Below are 21,057 nucleotides of genomic sequence, written 5' to 3'. Positions count from 1 at the left end.
ATACATACATACACACCCACACACCCACACACACACACACACATATATATATATATATATATATATATATATATATATATATATATATATATATATAATTTTCCTACCACACTTTAAAATATATATCTATATCTATGTCTGTCTATCTGCCTGCCTGCCTGCCTGCCTGCCTGCCTGCCTGCCTGCCTGCCTGCCTGCCTACCTACCTACCTACCTACCTACCTACCTACCTACCTACCTACCTACCTACCTATCTATTGTTTCCTTCAGTTGGTGCAAAGCACATCTTGAAATATCTTTTTGTTTTTCCTCTTACTCTTAAAATACAGAATAACAGAGTTGGAAGGGACCTTGGAGAACTTTTAGTTTAGGGGTGTCAAACTCAATTTCATTGAGGGCCACATCAGGGTTGTGTTTGACCTTGGGGGCTGGGTGGGCATGGCCAGTGTGGGCATGGCCAGCTCGATGTCACTAGTGTCGGGGGTGGGGGACTGGTGGGATTCAACATTTTTATTACCGGTTCTGTGGGCGCGGCTTTGTGGGCGTGGCAGGGGAACTGCAAAACCAGTTTTGTTGTGTTTCTCAGCACAGACTAGTTTCAGTTCTCAGAGTGTAGCACAGCAAAGCCACACCCAGGCTCCTTACTGTCCCAGCTCCCATTGGCTGACCTTGTTACTAAGCCCTATTCTTTGGCTGACCTTGTTACCATGTCTCTGCCAATCATGAATACATTGACACTTCTTCTGTTCTTCTTCAGAACTTTGAGAAGTGAAATGTCTTCAAGGAAAAACCAAGAAAGTCCAGTTGCCTTTTGGGGGGAAAAAACAACTTTGGGACAACCGTGTCCTGGATGACTGAGAATCTCCATAGAGAGTTAGACTTAGAATTTTTCAACTACTGAATTACAGGACTTAAGTCAGCAGAAAGCTAGTGCAACATGGAATTTGCTGTCTGCTGTGCCAATCCTTCTCCTGCCTAAATTGCTTCTGACTTCCTTTCATGATAAAGGTAAAGATTCCTCTCACACATATGTGCTAGTCATTCCCAACTCTAGGGGGCGGTGCTCATCTCCGTTACAAAGCTGAAAAGCCAGCGCTATCCGAAGACGTCTCCGTGGTCATGTGGCCAGCATGACTCAACACCAAAGGCGCACGGAACGCTGTTACCTTCCCACCAAACGTGATTCCTATTTTTCTACTTGCATTTTTTACACGTTTTCGAATTGTTAGGTTGGCAGAAGCTGGGACAAGTAATGGGAGCTCACTCCGTTTATGCGGCATGAGGGATTCTAACCGCCAAACTGCCGACCTTTCTGATTGACAAGCTCAGCATCTTAGTCACTGAGCCCCCACATCCCTTTCCTTCTATGACAAAGAGTCTCAAAGGCCAGTAGATGTGACCCCCACTTCAGGCTTCCCTTGAACAGTGTTAGAAGAAGAGATAAAATATTATCTTAGCATAGCTAAGGATGACTTAACTCTCTCTCCCTTCATGGGCTAAGGATCAGATGAAGGCAACGTTATGGGAATGGGCTAAAAAGAAGATACCATGCCCACACATGTTTGTGCCCTGGTTAGATAAAGAGAGAGGTGACCTTAGGACTCAAGTTCTATATAGAATGACAACCACTTGATTGATCACGACATGTTAATGCTGGAGGAAGGATTCTTTCTTGACCCAGGATGCGTTAACATTTCTTCTTCAGCTGCTACATTCTACATTACGTGGGTTCTTTTTACATTGCCTCTGTTTACATTCCTCAGTCTATCAAAAGTTGCTGGGAAACAGATATTATATTCACTGTTACTTCTGCCAGCCAGTAAATATAATATCCACCATATAAAAAAAGATGTTGAGTGCAGAGAAGAGCAACTAAGATGATGAGGGGACTGGAGGCTAAAACAGATGAAGAACGGTTGCAGGAATTGGGTAGGTCTAGTCTAAGGGAAGTGGTGGCTCAGTGGGTAAGACACTGAGCTTGTCGATGAGAAAGGTCAGCAGTTCGGCGGTTCAAATCCCTAGCACCGCGTAACAGAGTGAGCTCCCGTTAATTGTCCAAGCTTCTGCCAGCCTAGAAGTTCGAAAGCACGTAAAAATGCAAGTAGAAAAATAGGGACCACCTTTGGTGAGAAGGTAACAACGTTCTGTGCACCTTTAGCATTGAGTCATGTCAGTCACATGACCACGGAGATGTCTTCAGACAGCGCTGGCTCTTCAGCTTTGAAACGGAGATGAGCACCGCCCCCCAGTGTCGGGAACGACTAGCACGGATGTGCGGGGGAAACTTTACCTTTTAGTCTAATGAAGAAAGGACTAGGGGAGACATGATAGCAGTGTTCCAATATTTGAGAGACTGCCACAAAGAAGAGGGAGTCAAGCTCTTCTCCAAAGTGCCGGAAGGCAGGACAAGGAGTAACGGATGAAAACCAATCAAGGAGAGAAGCAAACTAGAACTAAGGAGAAATTTCTAGACAGAACAATTAATGCCTGCCTCCAGAGGTTGTGGGTACTCCAACACTGGAGGTTTTTAAGAAGAGACGGGACAGCCACTCATCTGAAATGGTATAGGTCTCCTGTTTGAGCAGGGGGGTGGACTAGAAGACCTCCAAGGTCCCTTCCAGCTCTGATTCTGATTGAAGGTCAGAGTCTCAAGGTGAAAGGTGTTCTCCAGCACCTTTCATTAAAGCTGCTTGAATGTCCATAATATTTTTGAACAGTGATGGAAAACATACTCCTACACAATACAATTCCCATGTAATGGTGCTGTTATCCCCCAATAATTCTATGAAATACCTTGCAAAAGAAATAGGAACGAATTATCAATACCTCGCCACTAAAAATCTTTTTTTAAAATCTTTTTAATTGATTGGCCTTTGGGCCACATCAAAGTGCAGAGGTTGACTCAACCTTCCGTCTTTCCAATGTGGGTAAACTGAGGACCCAGATTGTTGGGGGCAAGAGGCTGACTCTGTAAAACCGCTTAGAGAGGGTTGAAAAGCCTGTAAAGCACTATATGTTTAAGTTCTTTTGCTATTTTTCTTCCTTCCTTCCTTCTTTCCCAGTGGTTAGAATGCAGCATTACAGGCTAACTCTGCCCACAGCCAATAGTTCAATCCTGACCAGCTGAAGGTTGACTCAGCCTTCTATCCTTCCGAAGTGGGTAAAATGAGGACCCAAATTGTTGGGGAGGGGCAATATGCTGACTCTGTAAAACCGCTTAGAAAGGGCTGTAAAGCACTGTGAAGTGGTATATGAGTCTAAATGCTATTGCTATTACCCATCCATCTATGCATCCATGGTGTGCAGTGGTTAGAATGCACCATTGCAGGCTAACTCTGCCCTCTGCGAGGAGTTCAATTCTCAGCAGCTCAAGGTTGACTCAGCCTTCTGTCCTTCCGAGGTGGGTGAAACGAGGACCCAGATTGTTGGGGGCAATAGGCTGAGTCTGTAAAACCTCTTAGAGAGGGCTATAAAGCAGGATATTATTAGGTGGGAAGGGAGGGAAGCAGATGAAGGAAGGAAGGAAGGAAGGAAGGAAGGAAGGAAGGAAGGAAGGAAGGAAGGAAGGAAGGACAGACCATGGTGTCACAGTGGTTGGAATGCAGTACTGCAGGCTACTTCTGCTCACTGCCAAGAGTTCGATTCTGACAGGCTCAAGGTGGACTCAGCCTTCCGTCCTTCCAAAGTGGGTAAAATGAGGACCCAGATTGTTGGGGGCAAGAGGCTGACTCTGTAAACTGCTTAGAGAGGGCTGTAAAAGCACTGTGAAGCGGTATATAAGTCTAAGTGCTTCTGCTATTGCTTTCTTCTCCTATGCCCTTCCAACCACAGAATGTCCAAGGCCAACTTTCCCTAAGGTTGTGTTAACCTCCTGCTTCTCTCTGATATGACATATCAAGTATGTGCAAGCTTACAGCAGTGATTCAGAACCAGGGACCACGCTCCTTATATTTCTGAAGCTGCTAAACCAATCCCACGGGGGGCAGTCAGCCCACCTGTTCTGCCAGGGGCCATTTGATCCTGACCAGCCCTGGATGAGAAAACTCTGTAGTTTATATAGGTAGGTGTGAACCAAACCTTTGCTAGGACCACAGGGCTCAAATCCCCACCAGAGATGGCAGGGGATAATGGCTGTTTTCACAGCACAACGCTGCTTGCCAACTGCAGTGGAATAATAAAAGAAGTAGAAGATCGAGATGTGGATAATTGTTGGTACTTCCAGGAACACGTTCACAGCTAAACTACCCCCATAATTAGAGAACGCAGCTGAGGCATCTGAAGGGAGGATCATGGACCAAGTATCAGCAAATCAGCTAAGAATTGCACAGAGGAATTTATAGGTATTTACTTGGAGGTAAGACTCTTTCGGCATGACAACAGAGACTGCGGCCTTTTGGTACAGCTACAGTTAATAAACGGGGGTTTTCTACCCAGGTAAATATGCTTTCTTCTTTAGGTGCACGAATCAAAGCTAGTCTTAATGCAGGTGTGAATCTGATGCTAGATGGCCATTTAAGCAATCTTCCCCTCCTTTTTGATGTTCATCATTTTGATATTTTTAACCCTAATTTAAGTTTTATTTTCTGAAGTTAATTTTTATATGTTGGTTTATTTATTGGTTATATTATATTGGACCATCGCCCAAGGTCCATCTTTTGAGGTAAATGGGTATATATATATATATATATATATATATATATATATATATATATATATATATATATATATATATGATTAATATAATATAATATTATAATATTTTATAATATAATGTAGTAATATAATATAATATAATATAATATAATTACAAACTAACATAACATAACATAACAACGTATAACATATAACATATAACATATAATAATATAATTTAATTTAACTAATACTGGTATAACATAATTAATATAATATAATATAACATTACATTGTTATATTACATTATGTTATATTATCTTATTATTATATTATATACAGTATATAAAAATGGATGTGTGTATTATGTTCTAGCATAACTCTGGAACGCCTCGAGCAATTTCAACCAAACTTGGTATACAGATGACTTACTCTCTGGAAATAAATATTGTGGGGGTAAGAGACCCCTAACACCCCTTGGGGGGTGTTAAGATGCAGCCTGTTGTGCTTTTAAATGACTTCTAATGTACTGCAGTACAATAGCTTCTACTGTACAGCGCAGTGGAGTTGCCATGGTAACGGCTTCACAGTACTCCACAAGGGGGCTCCCTCTAGTAAGGGGGAAAAAATCCAACATTAGAAATTACGTTTGGTCCCGATATTTTCCCCCTATAAATAAATATCTGGGCCACACCAGGTTATCGGCTAGTATGAAATATAAATAAGCAAATATATTTAGGTTCAGCTAAAGGCTGGTGGACATGTTTTCACACAGGGTGAGATACACTTGCAGGACAAAATTCAGCCGGACAGGCCAAGCCTTCTCCATGAAAATACTCTAAGAAATGTATCCCCGAGGACCATGAGGCAGGTGAGACTTTATGAACCGAAACCATTTCTTCGTGGCTATCTGGATTGCAACTCACCCGTCTTTCCTTATCCCCGTATTCTACGCCCAGTGTGTCCATGGCACGGACAATAGCTGCCAAGGATTGGATAGTGTTGCTATAGATCACAGGCTTGTACTGCTTCACGTCTTCTCCAGAAAAGCCATCTTCATGGATGATCCTTGGTAGGGAGAAAACAAAAGGCTTGGTTAAGAGGCAGGAAGGGAGAACTTCGTCAAAAATAAAATGGGTTCCCTGAGAGCCTTATATGAATGCCCTGCAGAGACCGCCCCAAACGAACCCTTTTCAACCGGTTCCAAAATTTACTTCTGCAATTTCTTGGAAGAAGAGGATGGGAGGGGAAGAGGGAGAGGAGAGGAAAGAAGAGAAGGGAAGGAAAGGAAAGAGATGGAGGAAAAGAAGATGGAGGAGGAGGAGAAGAAGAAGCAGGGAAGGAAAGAGAAGAGGAGAGGAGGAGAAGAGAAGGGAAGGGAAGAGACGGAGGAGAACGAGAAGGAGGAAAGAGAAGAGGAGAGAAGGGGACAGGAGAGGAGAAGAGAAGGGAAGAGATGGAGGAGAAGGAGGTTGAGGTGGAGAAGGAGAAAAGGGAGGAGAAGAGTAGAGAAGGGGAGAGGAGAAGAGAAGCGAAAAGAAGAGATGAAGGAAAGAAGGAAGGAAGAGGGGAGGACATAGGAAGGAGAAGGAAGGAAGAGAAGATGCTACATAGGTGAAGAGGTGTATCTTTGTACTTAATCATTTATGTATGATTATATTTATTAATTATATAGATTTATATCTGAAGGCAGGAAAAGAAGTAATGGATGGAAAAGGAGAGAAGCAACTTAGAACTAAGAAGAGATTTCCCGACAGTGAAAACAATTAATCAATGGAACCAAGAAGTGCTCCATTGCTGGAGGTTTTTAAGATTGAACAATCATTTGTCTGAAATGGTTTCCTGCTTGAGCAGGGGGTTGGACCAGTGGTGGGATTCAAATATTTTTGCTACCGATTCGGTGGGTGTGGCTTGGTGGGCATGCCTTGGTGGCACGGGAAGGAAACTGCAAAATCTCCATTCCCTCCCCACTCCAGGGGAAGGATACTGCAAAATCCTTATTTCCTTCCGATCAGCAGGGACTTGGGAGGCAGAGAATAAATGGGGGCAGGGAGAGTCAGAGGTGGTATTTACCGGTTCTACAAACTACTTAAAATTTCCACTACCAGATCTCCAAAACTGGTCAGAACTTGCTGAATACCACCTCTGGGCTGGACTAGAAGACCTTCCAGATCCCTTCCACTTCTGCTATTCTGTTATATGCTGCTTCAATCTGTTCACTCCAAGAAGCAAAATCTCAATGCAGTATAGGTATAAAGTTAACATACTTCAAAAATAAAACGACAATAAATAAAGTATAAAAACAATAATTTAAAAATAATAAATTAATCAGTTAAGGAGAAAACAAAAAACAAATAAACTCAAACGGTAAACTCGATGGACAGTTAGGTCTTTTTCTGTTGTCAGTTTTCTATATTTCTATGTTTTTATAATATTAGTCCAAACAACAACTCACAATACTCAAATCTTTCACTCATTGTTTCTCAACCTGGAGAACTTTAAGAGGTGTGGACTCCAACTCCCAGAATTCCCCAACCACCATGGCAGTTGAAATCCACACCTCTTAAAGTTGCCAAGGCTAACTTGAATCAGAAACACTGGTTCCAGACCATGCGGTAACAACTGTCTCTCATTTACTGATTCCTTTATCGTTCTCCCCATTTCTTTCTCAGCCTCCTCAAAGCCTCTCATGCTAATGGAGTTCATAGATAAAATCATCATGGATGGAATGTGATCTTTCCCCACTTATTTCATTATGAAGTGACTAAGGGATGTGTTTGACAACATCTGTTCTGACCGAGGCGTCCCAAAAGCATGAAGAAAACTCCTTGTCCCAACAAAAACCCCTTTTATTAATTTCCTGTGAATTCTGCTCATTCACATCCAGCAAAGTCTTTCAAGGGAGGATTTACAGTCACAGACCTTATCTGGCTTGGAGAGCTGCCAGGCCAATGTCTGCAAAACTTGGCAAGGAGTCTTGGAGAGTCACGAACCAATTAAGCGAACTAATGGTCTCCTGAAAACTCTACTCCCCTTTCGTTCCTCTTTTATTTCCTCTGGGAGGGGCCATTCACCGTCCCTCTGTGGCCTTACTCCAAAGTCAACCCCTGTTCTTTAGCTGTTCCCTTCGTCGGGCAACTCTGCGCATGGGCACACTGGGAACAGGCTCCAGCTGTTTGTCTGCCTCACTGATGTCTGACTCTGAAGGCAGCTGATAACTGGCATATGGCATACACCGTAGGATTTTGGCTAGCTCCATCAAAGCATTTTGATGGAATTTTTTTTTCTACCGATTCTGTGGGCGTGGCTTGGTGGGCGTGGCTTGGTGGGCATGGCAGGGGAAGGATACTGAAAATCCCCATTCCCTCCCGATCAGCTAGGACTCAGGAGGCAGAGAATAGACGGGGGCGGGGCCAATCAGAGGTGGTGTTTGCCAGTTCTCCGAACTACTCAAAATTTCCGCTACCAGTTCTCCAGAACTGGTCAGAACCTGCTGAATACCACCTCTGCGCTGCACTCATTAGGGATGGTCTCCCCTGGATGTTCGGAAAGACCTACTGGCCATTGATGTAGAATGTAGGGCGGGACAACTCCTATGCCCCATCTGCTCTTTCTTGCTCTGTTGTTTATCTCTCTTCCTCCTGCTTCTCCGTGCCTCCTAAGGGCCTCTGCTCCTCCTCTGCTCAACCCTTAGGGGAAATTAGCAGCTAAAGGAGAGTGGGTAATAAGCATTGATAAACAATCAGTGGGCTCCGAATCCCATGGTATTTTGCCAACTTTTCTCTAGAGGAACTCAGAGAATTCATAACAGTTGAAGGTGGGCAGAAAGCAAAGTTGGCATCCAAAGCGGTCAATATAGCAATTAAAAAAATAAATAAAGGCTCAGAGCTCTTGGTTAGGAATTCCTGAGAAAAAAATTACACCAAAATGATTAAGAGGTGTTATTCTCTCTCACCTTTGGTGCATAAAACTTTATTGGTGGGGAGAGGTGCCATTTTGGGCAGCCGGTAGATAATAATCAATGTGTAAAAAAAAAAATTAAACATGGCTCAAATCTCAAGAGATTTCCCATTTTGTGAGATTTTGGCAAACTCGCCTCTCAGCTGTCATGTAACAACACTGGGATCTCCTGAGATCTGATGATAGCCTGAGATTTGGGTCATTAAATATTAAAATAGATTTTTCACGGAACATCAAAACACACATTGAGGTTCTGCAGTTGACAGCTGGAGACAGACAGGATAAGTGTAATTTGGGCTTTGCAGGAAGGATCCAGAAAGTAAGATGGCGGCTGCAGTGGGGGGATTGAAGCTGCCCCTTCTTTTATTATGTGTGTTGCAGAAACATCCCTGCTTAGCTGTGAGCGAGTAAGAACAAAAGAAAAGGAGGGAGGGACGGAACAAAAGAGAGGAAGAGAGGAAGGGAGGGAGGAAGAGATGGAAAGAAGGAGGAGGAGGAGGGGAGGGGAGGGAAGGAAAAAAGGAAGGAGATGAGAAGAAGAAAGAAGGAAAGAAGGGAGGGAGGAGATGGGAAGGAGGAGGAGGAGGAGGAGGAGGGAAGGGAAGGAAAAAAGGAAGAAGAGGAAAAAAAGAAGGAAGGAGGGAGAGAGGGACAGAGGAAGGAAATCTTACAGTTATTCCAAAAAGGAGGTTTAAAGGCAAAAGCATTTTCACTGATCTAATTGAGTGTGGTGTGGGAATCCAGCTATGAATCCAGCATGGTTTCTTGCTAGCAAGAGGAATAAGGCTGCCAGTGACGCAACTCCCTTGTAGCCGTGAGCAGATTGTCACACACTATCACAGCTTTGGATGGCAATGGGCCTATTTATTATTAGCAGGACCTTCTCCAGAAAAAAATCTCAAATGTACGATTCCCAAAACACGACTATCCCTTTTCTAGTTCTCCGTCATCTAGATCCAAAAGACAGGAACATTTTAAACAGACCCTTGTGTTGGATATATAGGAGAAAGATGCATTTTTATTTCTCATATATTCTGGAACTAATATTTGCTTTTTAGAAAACCCTTAGGTTTCTTGAATTGTCTTAACATTTTAACATTCATGTAAAGATCATGATGAAATCGTTCCCTTCCTTCCTTCCTCCTTCCCTCCTTTCCTTCCTTCCTTCCTTCCTTCCTTCCTTCCCATCTCCCTCCCTCCTCCCTCTCTCACCTTTCCTTCCTTCCTTCCTTCCTTCCTTCCTTCCTTCCTTCCTTCCTTCCTTCCTTGTACTCAACAATAAGGTTTGATTAATTTGTTTTGTTCATTATTCAATTCTGTATGTATTTTGTTTACATCAATTTGCACTTTAAAATGTAAATCAGTTCTGCATTAGACATAACCTCTGTGTGCGTATGCGTGTGTGTGTGTGTGTGTGTATTGTGGTGTACCATTCTCTGTGTGAATGCACAAATGCACACATTTCAAGCAGGCTCTTTGCTCCGTATGTTGCCATCCAAATAACTTCTTCCAATTCTTTCTCCCAACGTTTAATTTCCCGTGTGACATCTGAGTGAAGGCAGGAAACGCTGGGCAGAACTGATTAACTGGAGTATTAACCAAAACAGAGCAAATATCCTTTTTCTATCCTCACCCCAACCTTGCAAAAATAAGGGGGGCGAGGGGGGAAACCATGGTGCTGAGCAGAAAACTGGGATTGTCCCTTGTGATAAACTAGACAAACAGGGTTCCTTTTCACAGCTTGCAAATACCCTAGGAGGGTCCAGGCAAGGAGTTTGCTTTGGCCCTGGAAGCAAATTGTCTGGCCATAAATCACACTGCAGCTTCTTCTGACTTATTTTCCATTTTCTCTTTTTAAAAACAAAACAAAACAACAACAAAAGCCACAGGATTATTTGGTCAGGTGGAAGTCAGTAGTAACAGCAAGTGGCAATCCTGCCACCAGGGGCAATTGTCATTTAGAAGAGGAAACAGCTGGATTGCAAGAGGCCATCACAGGCTTGGTAATAATAAACAACAGGAGGTGATGTCTGGGCCTGCAACCATTCCATGGGGGAATGGAGCAAAACAAACCAATGCCCAGACTTTGGGGAGAGGGAGGAGATACGGGCACCAAGATTGGTGAACTCTTCTTATCATGAAGTGCATAATAGGGTTTGTGGTGCTTTCTGAGCTTGGTGGTTTCCTTGAAGATGTTTCATTGCCAAGTTAGGTGGCATCATCAGTGCTAGAAGGGAGAGGAGGAGTGGCAACCCATTTCTTAAAAACCTTGTCCAGAAAACTGCAGGGATTGACCCTGGCAGTTTCCAGGAGCCAACACTGCTTTGGAGGCACCAAACAAACAAAAGCTACGTTAATCATTTTCATTTTCCCGTTGCATGAGGGGGAAAAAACCCCCAGAAATAACACTTGGAGAAGGCCCAAGAGTCTTACTCAAGACTTTTAGAGATGGTAGGTCTTGAGACTGCGCCTTGCTTCTATCAAATTTAGGAGGTTTCCCTGATAGGAGCAATATGTGAGCTTATCTACTTCTTCAACTCCAAAGTCATTCCAGGTGATAGCCCTTTGACTTAATAGCTTAGAGCCTGGGGGTATAGCTGGACCGCTGTGATACCATCTCCTGACCTGTGAGGACAATTCCATGATTTTGCAAGGGAAGAAGGCGATAACAAGGCTTTTGCGCTGTGACATATTACACTAAGGGGGATTTGGAAAATGAAGAAAATCATAAACCAAAGGCTGCACACTTCTCTCTTCTTCTTGATATCAACTGTCCCTGCACCATCATTGTGTCCACCTACCATATTTTTCGGAATATAAGATGCACCAAGGTTTTGAAGAGGGAAATTAAAAAAAAAGTTTTTGCACTCTGCAAACCTTCCAAAAATGATGCATTTTTCACGAAAACAGGCCCAATTTTTTTTCAAAAAAAAAAAGAAAAGGGCATGAATAGCCTTTAGGATGCTTGTAGAACAGCCCATTTTTTGCTCATTTCTGTCCTCCCCATCCCCCAGAAGCACTCTATAAGCCTCCTAAAGGCTCTGCACAGCCATTTTGGTGAAGTTGGCGGGTGGTTGCGGGAGGCCAAAAAATGCTGTATTTGTGTATAAGACACACCCAGATTTTCAGCCTCTTTTTTGAGGAAAAAAAGGTGCGTCTTATACTCCAAAATATGGTAAGCCCCTTCCCAGCTGCCTTGAGCTTCTGCAATGCCATGTGTCAGCTGCCACTTTACACTTACTTATGCCTTGCTACAGGAGTGGGTTCTGGCTGCTGATACTGCTGGTTTGCTCAGGGACGTGAGGCGCACCCACCCATCCGCACAAAAAATTGTTCTGCACATGCGCAGAAGACAAAAACAAGATGGCAGTGCCTACAGTAGAACCAAGAGAACCAGTTCGGGGGCGTGGCAGGCCTGGGTTGCTGCAAGTTCCAGTGACCCAGGCCACCAAGTTACTACCGGTTTGGCCGAACCAGTCTGAACTGGTAGGAACCCATCTCTGCCTTGCTACCAAGGTTGGGATTCTACCGGTTCGGGTGAACCTGTAGCTCCGAGGATCATCCCAAGAGCAAGAGGGCCCATCTGCCCCTGCACTTTACCTACCTTATCTTCTCAGTTGAGTTGCACGGCAAGTGAATTGCCGCCCCCCAGCTGTTTTCCTTCCCAAGCAGTAATCCGGAAGGTAAGTATTTTCTAAACTGCGCGTATGTGCAGTGCACGCTTGCTAGCACAGTGCTCGCTCAGCAAACTAATTGTTAAGCTAGTAGAATTTCACCCCTGCTTGCTACCATGCGCTAACAGTCTGTCCTGAACTCTGGAGAATGGGGAGAGAAGGGGTATGCTTGGGGAAAATGAAAGTAACCTCTGAATCTCCCTGAGATGCTGCCTCAAGGTCACGCGGCTGGGAAAAGAAGGCAGCTGCATATCAAACCTCCACTTGAAGTGACCGCTTTGAAAACATCTGGCTTAAACCTGGTCACTGGGGGAGGGGGAGGTTTGTCATCGATGGGAGGCAGTGAAGTGAGTGGAAAAGTTGAACTTGGGGATGTAGCAAATGATTCTCAGTTCTGACTATGCATTACCACAATACATTTGACTGCTAATCAAATTATACCTTTGTCAGCAAATGGAGAAGGGTCATTTTTATTTAGAGGTTTAAGTGGTGGCAGGTCTGACAGCCATGCAATATTCACTAATATTCTGCCTAATCAGGCTGCAGAAAGAGGCACAGTCACTTTATATTGACATGAATCCAATATCCAATCTTCCAATATCTCAGGGGCTGCCACAAAGAAGAGGGAGTCTGTCCTGAACTCTGGAGAATGGGGAGGGAAGGGGTATGCTTGGGGCAAATGAAAGTAACCTCTGTATCTCCTGAGATGCTGCCTCAAGGTCATGTGGCTGGGAAAGAAGGCAGCTGCATACCAAACCTCCACTTGAAGTGAGGTGAAGCTGTTTTCCAAAGCCCTGAAGGGAGGACAAGAAGCCATGGGTGGAAACTAATGAAGGAGAGAAGCAACCTAGAACTAAGAAGGGATTGCCTGATAGAATGAATCGGTGGAATGGTTTGCCTTCAGAAGTTGTGGATGCTCCAACTCTGGATGTTTTAAAGAGGAGATTGGATTACCATTTGCCTGAAATGGCCTAGGGCTGTGATGGCGAACCTATGGCGCATGTGCCAGAGGTGGCATGCAGAGTCCTCTCCGCTGGCATGCGCACTTGTCGCCCCAGGTCAGATCTCTGTGTTGTTTCTTTCGTGAACTTCCGTTTCCCTGCAAATGTTGAAACAGAAGCTCACAAAAGAAAAAGATCTGACCTCTTGCCATGCTGCTGATGTTGGGATGCTCTGTCTCCCGCCGGCCAAGCTGGTCTTCGGGTCTCTGCTGCGCATGCACGGATGTCCAGTTTGGGCATGCACGCTCGCACTCGGTTGACAAAAGGTTCACCATCAGTGGTATAGGGCTTCCCGCCTGAGCAGGGGGTTAGACTAGAAGACCTCCAATGTCCCTTCCAACTGTGCTATTCTGAGTTAAAATTTCAGGAAGGTTTGTGAAGCAGGCCTCAGTGAGAGCAGGAACAGGATTTTTTTTTACTCCAGGTTCTGTGGCTTGGTGGGCATGCCAGGGAAAGGATACTGCAAAATCTCCATTCCCTCCTACCCCTAGGGCAAGGATACTACAAATCTCCATTCCCTCCCACTCCAGGGGAAGGATACTGCAAAATCTCCATTCCTCCCCACCAGGGGAGGTACTGCAATCTCCTTCCCTACCCCAGGAGAAGGATACTGCAAAATCCCCATTCCCTCCCCACTCCAGGGGGAAGATACTGTAAAATCTCCATTCCCTCCCACTCCAGGGGAAGGATACTGCAAAATCTCCATTCCCTCCCCACTCCAGGGGAAGGATACTGCTAAATCCACATTCCCTCTCCACTCCAGGGGAAAGATACTGTAAAATCTCCATTCCCTCCCCACTCTAGGGAAGGATACTGCAAAATCCCCATTCCCTCCCACTCCAGGGGATCAGCTGGGACTTGGGAGGCAGAGAATAGATGGGGCATGGCCAGCCAGAGGTGTTATTTGCCAGTTCTCTGAACTAATCAAAGTTTCTGCTACCGGTTCTCCAGAACCGGTCAGAACCTGCTGAATTTCACCCCTGAGCAGGGAATTGGAAAAAAGGAGATACCAAGAACCAGTAGAGGCCTTCTCAGCTTTGGAAGCTGATCAGATCAAAGTGTGGGACAATGCCTTCAAAGTGAGCGAAGATTAAAATACAGACAGCCGTTCCAGCCTGCTTTGCATGAATGTAGAGAGAGTTGCTCTCACAAGAGAAATCTTTCATGTGCTCCTGATGAGCTCATCTGCATTCAGGACATGCATGGACAGACTGCCACAAGTGTTAAGACCAGTGAGTACCAGGCTCTACTTATTATTAGCTGATGGAGTAGAATATCTGAAGACTGGGCTGGGGGCGGGGGAAACCCAGCTGGATCGTATTGCCTCTCAATACACATTTTCCAAAAGAGAAACAAAGGAAAACCACATTCATGGGAGCAAGCAATGTTCTGATCAGAGAATCTTTGTTAATGAATGGGATATAAATGGCAAAAACGCCCAGCTGCCACTTCCAAATCTCACAGGGTTGATCCCCTAAAAAGACGGAAAAGGATTTGGATAAATCAAGAGTAGATTTAAACTACGCTCAAGGGTGAAGTGCCCAACAAAGAGAAACAGAAGCCTTTTAGCAATAGAACAGGGAAATCATTTGTAATTGTTTGACCTCCGAACAGAATAAGAAGCGATGGAACCTTACACTATTTCTGACAAAGGGCAGTCCAGTCTCTTCTTGAAAGCTTCCAGTGATGAAGCTCCCACAACTTCTAAAGGCAACTTCTGTTCCATGGGTGGATTGCTTCCACTGTCCTTATTTGTAGTTTATTTCCAGCTGTCCTTGATCAGTTTCCATCCATTGCTTCTGTCTGGCCTTCAGGGGCTTTGGAAAACAGGCTATGCCCCTCCTCTCTGTGGCAGCCCCTCAAATACTGGAAGACTGCTATCCTGTCTTCTCCTGGTCCTTCTCTTCCCTTAGACTAGCCATGCCCAGTTTCTGCAACAGTTCATTGTATGTTTTAGCCTCCAGTCCCCTCATCATCCTGGTTGCTCTTCTCTGCACTCTTTCTAGAACAGGGTTTCTCAACCTTGGCGACTTTACATCCTGTGGACTTCAACTCCCAGAATCCCCAGCCAGCCTAGCCAAAGGTGAGAAACACTGTGTCAGTCCTACAGTGGTTCCTTTAAGAATCATTGGCTTTGCCACACTCTCTCTTCTAGCTTCATCTTTAGTATGCCTTTTCATTAAGGGGGGTGGGGAATTGGGATAATGTCTCTAGAGTTCTCAAGAACTTCAATGAACAACCAAGCAATTGCTTTGATTCTGCCCAACATCCGATTAACTCCCTTGGATCATGCTCTGGCAAGCCAGAGGAAAAAGCTAATTCAGGACAGGTTGCAACCAAGGGGATCTGTGGCATCTTTTCCTAACTTGCCATGCTCTCCAAAAAGATGGTGCAAGTGCCACAAGTTGGAGAATGCTAGCCTTGAAATTATGAATTGAGAACACCGGAAAAGCTCTGAAGCTGTTTGAAAACTAAAGAACCAATCTAGTCCCATGAGGGCAAACCTATGGCACGCGGACTGAAAGTGGCACGAGAGCCATCTCTTTGGCACACAAGCCATCGCCCATTGTTCTTCCGGCACACCAGCTAACTGGTGTTCACAATGCTTGTGAGCACCTCATACCAGAAAGAGCAGCCACCCTGCGTGCATGCGCATGCCAGGAAGATCATCTTCCAGTTTCTGGCACGCGCATGTGCACCAGCTGCTTGGGCTTCACGCATGCATGTCAGGGGTGGGTTCTTGCTAGTTCTAAATGCTTCTATAGAAGAGTTTCCATAAATCTACAGTGGTGTTTAGAACCGGTTCCAGCTCCCTTCTCCTACCTGTCCGCACGTCATCAAGATGAAGAGCGAGAGGAGGAATTCTGGGAGTTGAAGTCCACAAGTCTTAAAGCTGTCAAGTTTGAACACCTGTGCGGTTTTTTTTTTTCCTAAGGGATTAGGATGCAAGGGTCTTGTAACTTGACAGCTTTAAGACTTGCACATTTCAATGCCAGAGTTTCTGAGCCACCATGACTGGAGGAGGAATTCTGGGAGTTGAAGTCCACAAGTCTTGAAGCTGTCAAGTTTGAACATCCCTGGTTTTTTTTTTTCTAAGGGTTAGGAGTGCAAGGGTGTTGTAACTTGACAGCTTTAAGACTTGTGTGCTTCAAATGCTAGAATTTCTGAGCCAATATGACTGGAAGAGGAATTCTGGGAGTTGAAATCCACAAGTCTTAAAGCTGTCAAGTTTGAACACCCCTGGGGTTTTTTTCCCCTAAAGGGTTAGGGGTGCAAGGGTCTTGTAACTTGACAGCTTAAGACTTGCACATTTCAATGCCAGAGTTTCTGAGCCACCATTTTGGTTGCTAAGCAAGAGCGTTGTTAAGTGAGTTTCACCACATTTTACAAGTGACCACTCCCACCTGGTCACATGGCTGACAAGCCAATCCCACAAAGCAGGCCACACCTACAGAAGAGGTTCTAAACCCACCACTGGTGCATGTGCACCAGAAACCAGAAACCCAGGTGGCCAGTGGGCATGCATGCATCGGAAACCAGAGGATCATCTTCCCGGCATGCACATGCCCACTGGGTAGCTGTTCTTCTGGTTTCTGGCATTTGCGCATGCGCTGTGCCAAAAAGATTCACCAACACTGATCTAGTCTGTCATTCTGACTCCACAATGCAAAACTCCCCATCCCAAATGCTGGATGCCATGAGGTTCAGCATGAATCAAAAATTCCACCTCCAACACACACTAGTTGTGATTTGTGGGGAACAACAATCTGCCCATTCCCGCTGATGGACATATAAGGAACTGCTGTCATAGGGAAGCCATCTACGCAATGACTTTTCCATTTCAGATGGAAGTTGTGTGGGCTTGTTTTTATATATAACTGAATTGATCCTGAAGCAGCATTAACTGAGAACAGCAATTCAGACTTGTGACAAGATACAAACGTCGGTTAAAGCTCTTAAGCCAAGCCTTCGTCTGATCTACTCCATCCAGTAGAAGATGTTCTCCAATTGAGTTTGTCCCTTAGAGAATGAATCAGGAAGTTGTCTTGGTGCTATTACAGATGTGGGTTTCTACTGCCATCTGCCAGGATGTTATTTTTTACTTCGTAATCTAGCTAGAAGTCTGGTATTTCAGCAGTGTTTTATTCAAGTACAAATCAGATTTAGCCACACTTCTTTCTGGAGATCAGTCAGATGATCTGCCACCTAGATGGCTTGGAGTTGTCCCTAAAGTAAGTTAATGTATGACTAGTATGTCGGTTTAATGACAAGAAGGACTAGGGGTGACATCATAGCAGTGGTTTCAATGTCTACGGAGCTGCCACCAAAGAACGAGACTCAAGCTATTCTCCAAAAGTACCTGAAGGCAGGACAAGAAACAATGGATGGAAACTAATCAGGGAGAAAACCAACCTAGGAATAAGGAGAGGTTTCCTGGGTAGTTAGAACAAGCCATCAGTGGAATGACTTGTCTCTAGAAATTGTGGGTGCTCCATCACTGGAGGTTTTTAATAAAACATTGAATAAACCATTTGCCTGGAATAGCAATAGCACTCAGACTTACCATATTTTCGGACTATAAGACACACCATGATTTTGAAGAGGTAATTTTTTTTTAAAAGGGGGTTTTGCACTCTGCAGGCCTTCCAAACCCTCTACACGCCTTGTTTTTTGAAAGAAAAAAAGGCATGCAGAGGGTTTGGGGGGGCTTGTAGAGTGCTCTTGGGGCTGGGGGGGGGGGCAAAAATGAGTAAAAATGACTCATTTGCTCATTTTTGCCCTCCCCAGCCCCCAAGAGCACTTTGCAAGCCTCCCAAACCCCTCTGCATGTCCATTTTTGCAAAGTGGGATTTTGGTAGGCCAAAAAGACTGTATTAAGTGTATAAGATGCACCCAGATTTTAACCCTCTCTTTTGGAGGAAAAGGTGTGTCTTATACTCTGAAAAATATGATATATATTGCTTTACAGTGCTTTTGCAGCCCTCTCTAAGCGGTTTGCCCCAACAATTGGGTCCTCATTTTACTGCCTCGGAAGGATGCAGGCTGAGCCAATCTTTGAGCCATTCAGAATTGAACTCCTGGCAGTGGCAGTGAGTGTCCTGCAGTATGCATTCTAACCACTGCATCACCATGGTTCTTTGGTTAAGGATTGCCTGCTTGAGCAGGGGGTTGCACTAGAAGATCTCCAAAGTCCCTTCTAGCTCTTTCATTCTGTGAACTAGCTATGTAACATTCAAGGTCTTTGTAACTACTTGGCAGTGATGGGATTCAAATAGTTTAACAACTGGTTCTCTGCCCTAATGATCAGCTGGGTGAGTAGGGCTCAGTGGTCATGTGACTGGGTTGCTGTGGCCAACTCAACGTCACTCACGTTGATGGGTGCTTCGTCTTAGCCGTTACAATGTAATAAGGGGTTAACTGGAGAGGCAGTTTCTGTAAGCAGGGCAATAAAGATAGGCTAGAAACAACACCAGAATGTTTCCTTCCTGCCTTCCTTACAGGATTAGCCCTCTAAAATGGAAAAAAAAAGAGGAGATTTCTTCCAAGAACTGGTTCTCCGGACTGATTAGAAAGTTAACAACCAGTTCTCCCGAATAGGTTGTGAACCGGCTGAATCCCACCTCTGCTACTTAGTATACATGTTGTAGCATCAGAAGCTCTTGAATTTTCTCGGTTACATTTCTTCCAACAGCCATATGACATGGGTGCTGAAACACCAGATTTTCAGAAGGTCTACAGGTGGGGAGACGTCACCGTAGACCTTCAAAGCAGAAGACAAGGTGGCATCAGGTATTCACCAGGGTATCATATTTACCACCAGTCCCTCTGTGTTACATCAGGTTTCTGATGCAACGTCAGCCACAATCAACCTGTTTTGAACAACCGAACAGCCTCATCTGTTTTCTCTCTTAAAATATCCTCTGAACTCATCAGAATCTTCAGTTCTCAGAGGGCGGAAATAATTCTTCACCCAGGAGATTCGGAGCGAAAAGGGATAGGGGTCTGCATGCTAAACAGCCGCTTGGCAAACACTGTGCTAAAGTTTGGATCTGTCGGTATTGTTTACACTGCTCTCATGGTTCGATTAGTGGTTTAAAATCTAATTAGTTTTTCAAAGCATAAATACAGAAAAATATAAAGAAAATGAAAATAAAGATACAATAGCAATGGCAATAGCACTTAGACTTATATACCGCTTTGTAGTGCTTTACAGCCATCTCTAAGTGGTTTACAGAGTCAGACTCCCTCCTTCCCACCTCCAATGGCACTTAGACTTACATACCACTGTACAGTGATTTTACAGCCCTCTCTAAGCGATTTACAGAGTCGGCCTCTTGCCCCCAACAATCTGGGTCCTAATTTACCGACCTTGGAAGGATGGAAGCTGAGTCCACCTTCAACCTTGAGCCTTGTGAAATTTGAACTATTGGCAGTGGGCAGAGTTAGCCTGCAGTACTGCATTCTAATAGGAAGGAAGGGAAGGAAGGAAGGGCAATAGCACTTAGACTTATATACTACTTCATAGTGCTTTTACAGCCCTTTCTAAGCGGTTTACAGAGTCAGTCTATTTGCTCCCAACAATCTGGGTCCTCTTTTTACCCACCTTGGAAGGATGGAAGGCTGAGTCAACCTTGAGCCTGGTGAGATATGAACTGCAGACAGCCAGCAATCAGCAGACGTAGCCTGCAGTACTGCACTCTAACCACTGAGCCACCATGGCTCTTAGGGGAGGGGAAGGGGCAAAGAGAAAAGTCTAGGGTAGAAGAGCGGGGGTGGGGGGAAGCATTGACTTTTGACTCCTTTTGGTGTAGGAGAATAAGGTAATAACATGAAACCTCAACTTTTTACTTTTATAATATATACACCAGCCATTTTGATAACACCATAGTTCCAATTTTTAAAAAAGCTTTTGGGTTGGACTCAGAGAACAAAAGAGAGAAAAAAACATCTTGACTTGCCTGAAATGAACATTAAAAATGAAATTAAAAATAAACAAAGCTTCTAAAGAAAGGATGTACGTGGGGATTGTTATCATGACCTGTTTCTTATTGGCCTTAAGCTGAAATTTCTCCAGAGATTCTTTTTTAAAACAAAATCCTTTTGTTAAAAAAAATAATTTAGACAAAGGTACTGATTTAAGAACAGTTTGTGGGGGCCAGTTGTCAGGTGTGGATAATCAAACCAAATTATTGCTCAATGCCTATTTCACAGGAATGTTCCCAGACTGGCAGGTTGCCCATGGGAAAGACCAGATAAGGTTCATAGGCATCCTTCATTTAAAACTCACAAAAGAAAACACTTGTGCTTACATAATGACTTCAGACTATTCCCCTGTTTGATCCCTCCTCCCAACTGGGACAGTTGCTCTCCAACGCAAATAAAGCTTTTATCAGAGTTGATTTTACAACGTAATAGCAAACTCCATTGGAAACTCCAAACAAAGCTATCTTCACGAATGAAACCGGATATACCTGTTGTGGCCCGCCTGGCCAGCAGACCTGGCAGCAAATTCGGATAGTGAGGAGGTTGGGAAGGAACATGGGACAGGAGTCCTGGAGTCTGGGGAAGGCTCGGATGAGGGCTCTGTGTCGGAGGCAGAGAGGGGGCCAGGGCCGTATTCCAGTTATCAGCTGCCTTCAGAGTCAGACATCAGTGAGGCAGATGAACATCTGGAGTCTGTTCCAGTGTGCGCATGCGCAGAGCTGCCAGACGAAGGGAACAGCTAAAGAACAGGGGTCGACTTGAGAGTAAGGCCACAGGTGGACGATGAATGGCCCTTCCCAGAGGAA

The 21,057-nt window shown here is 44.5% G+C and overlaps 1 protein-coding gene across 1 annotated transcript in view; it reads right to left on the bottom strand.

The window, feature by feature from the left end:
* The window catches only part of LOC116517945 (guanine nucleotide-binding protein G(o) subunit alpha), a 203,880-nt gene that overhangs the window by 87,239 nt on the left and 95,584 nt on the right, over positions 1-21,057 (bottom strand). The window contains exon 3 of the mRNA XM_032231138.1: positions 5,559-5,700. Within this exon, the coding sequence (XP_032087029.1) occupies positions 5,559-5,700 (142 nt within the window). The remainder of the gene's footprint in view (positions 1-5,558; positions 5,701-21,057) is intronic.

The sequence above is a fragment of the Thamnophis elegans genome, chromosome 14 (genome assembly GCF_009769535.1).
Source record: "Thamnophis elegans isolate rThaEle1 chromosome 14, rThaEle1.pri, whole genome shotgun sequence".
NCBI lineage: Eukaryota > Metazoa > Chordata > Lepidosauria > Squamata > Colubridae > Thamnophis > Thamnophis elegans.
Note: the sequence above shows the minus strand (reverse complement) of the source record. Positions and strands in the feature narration are given on the sequence as shown.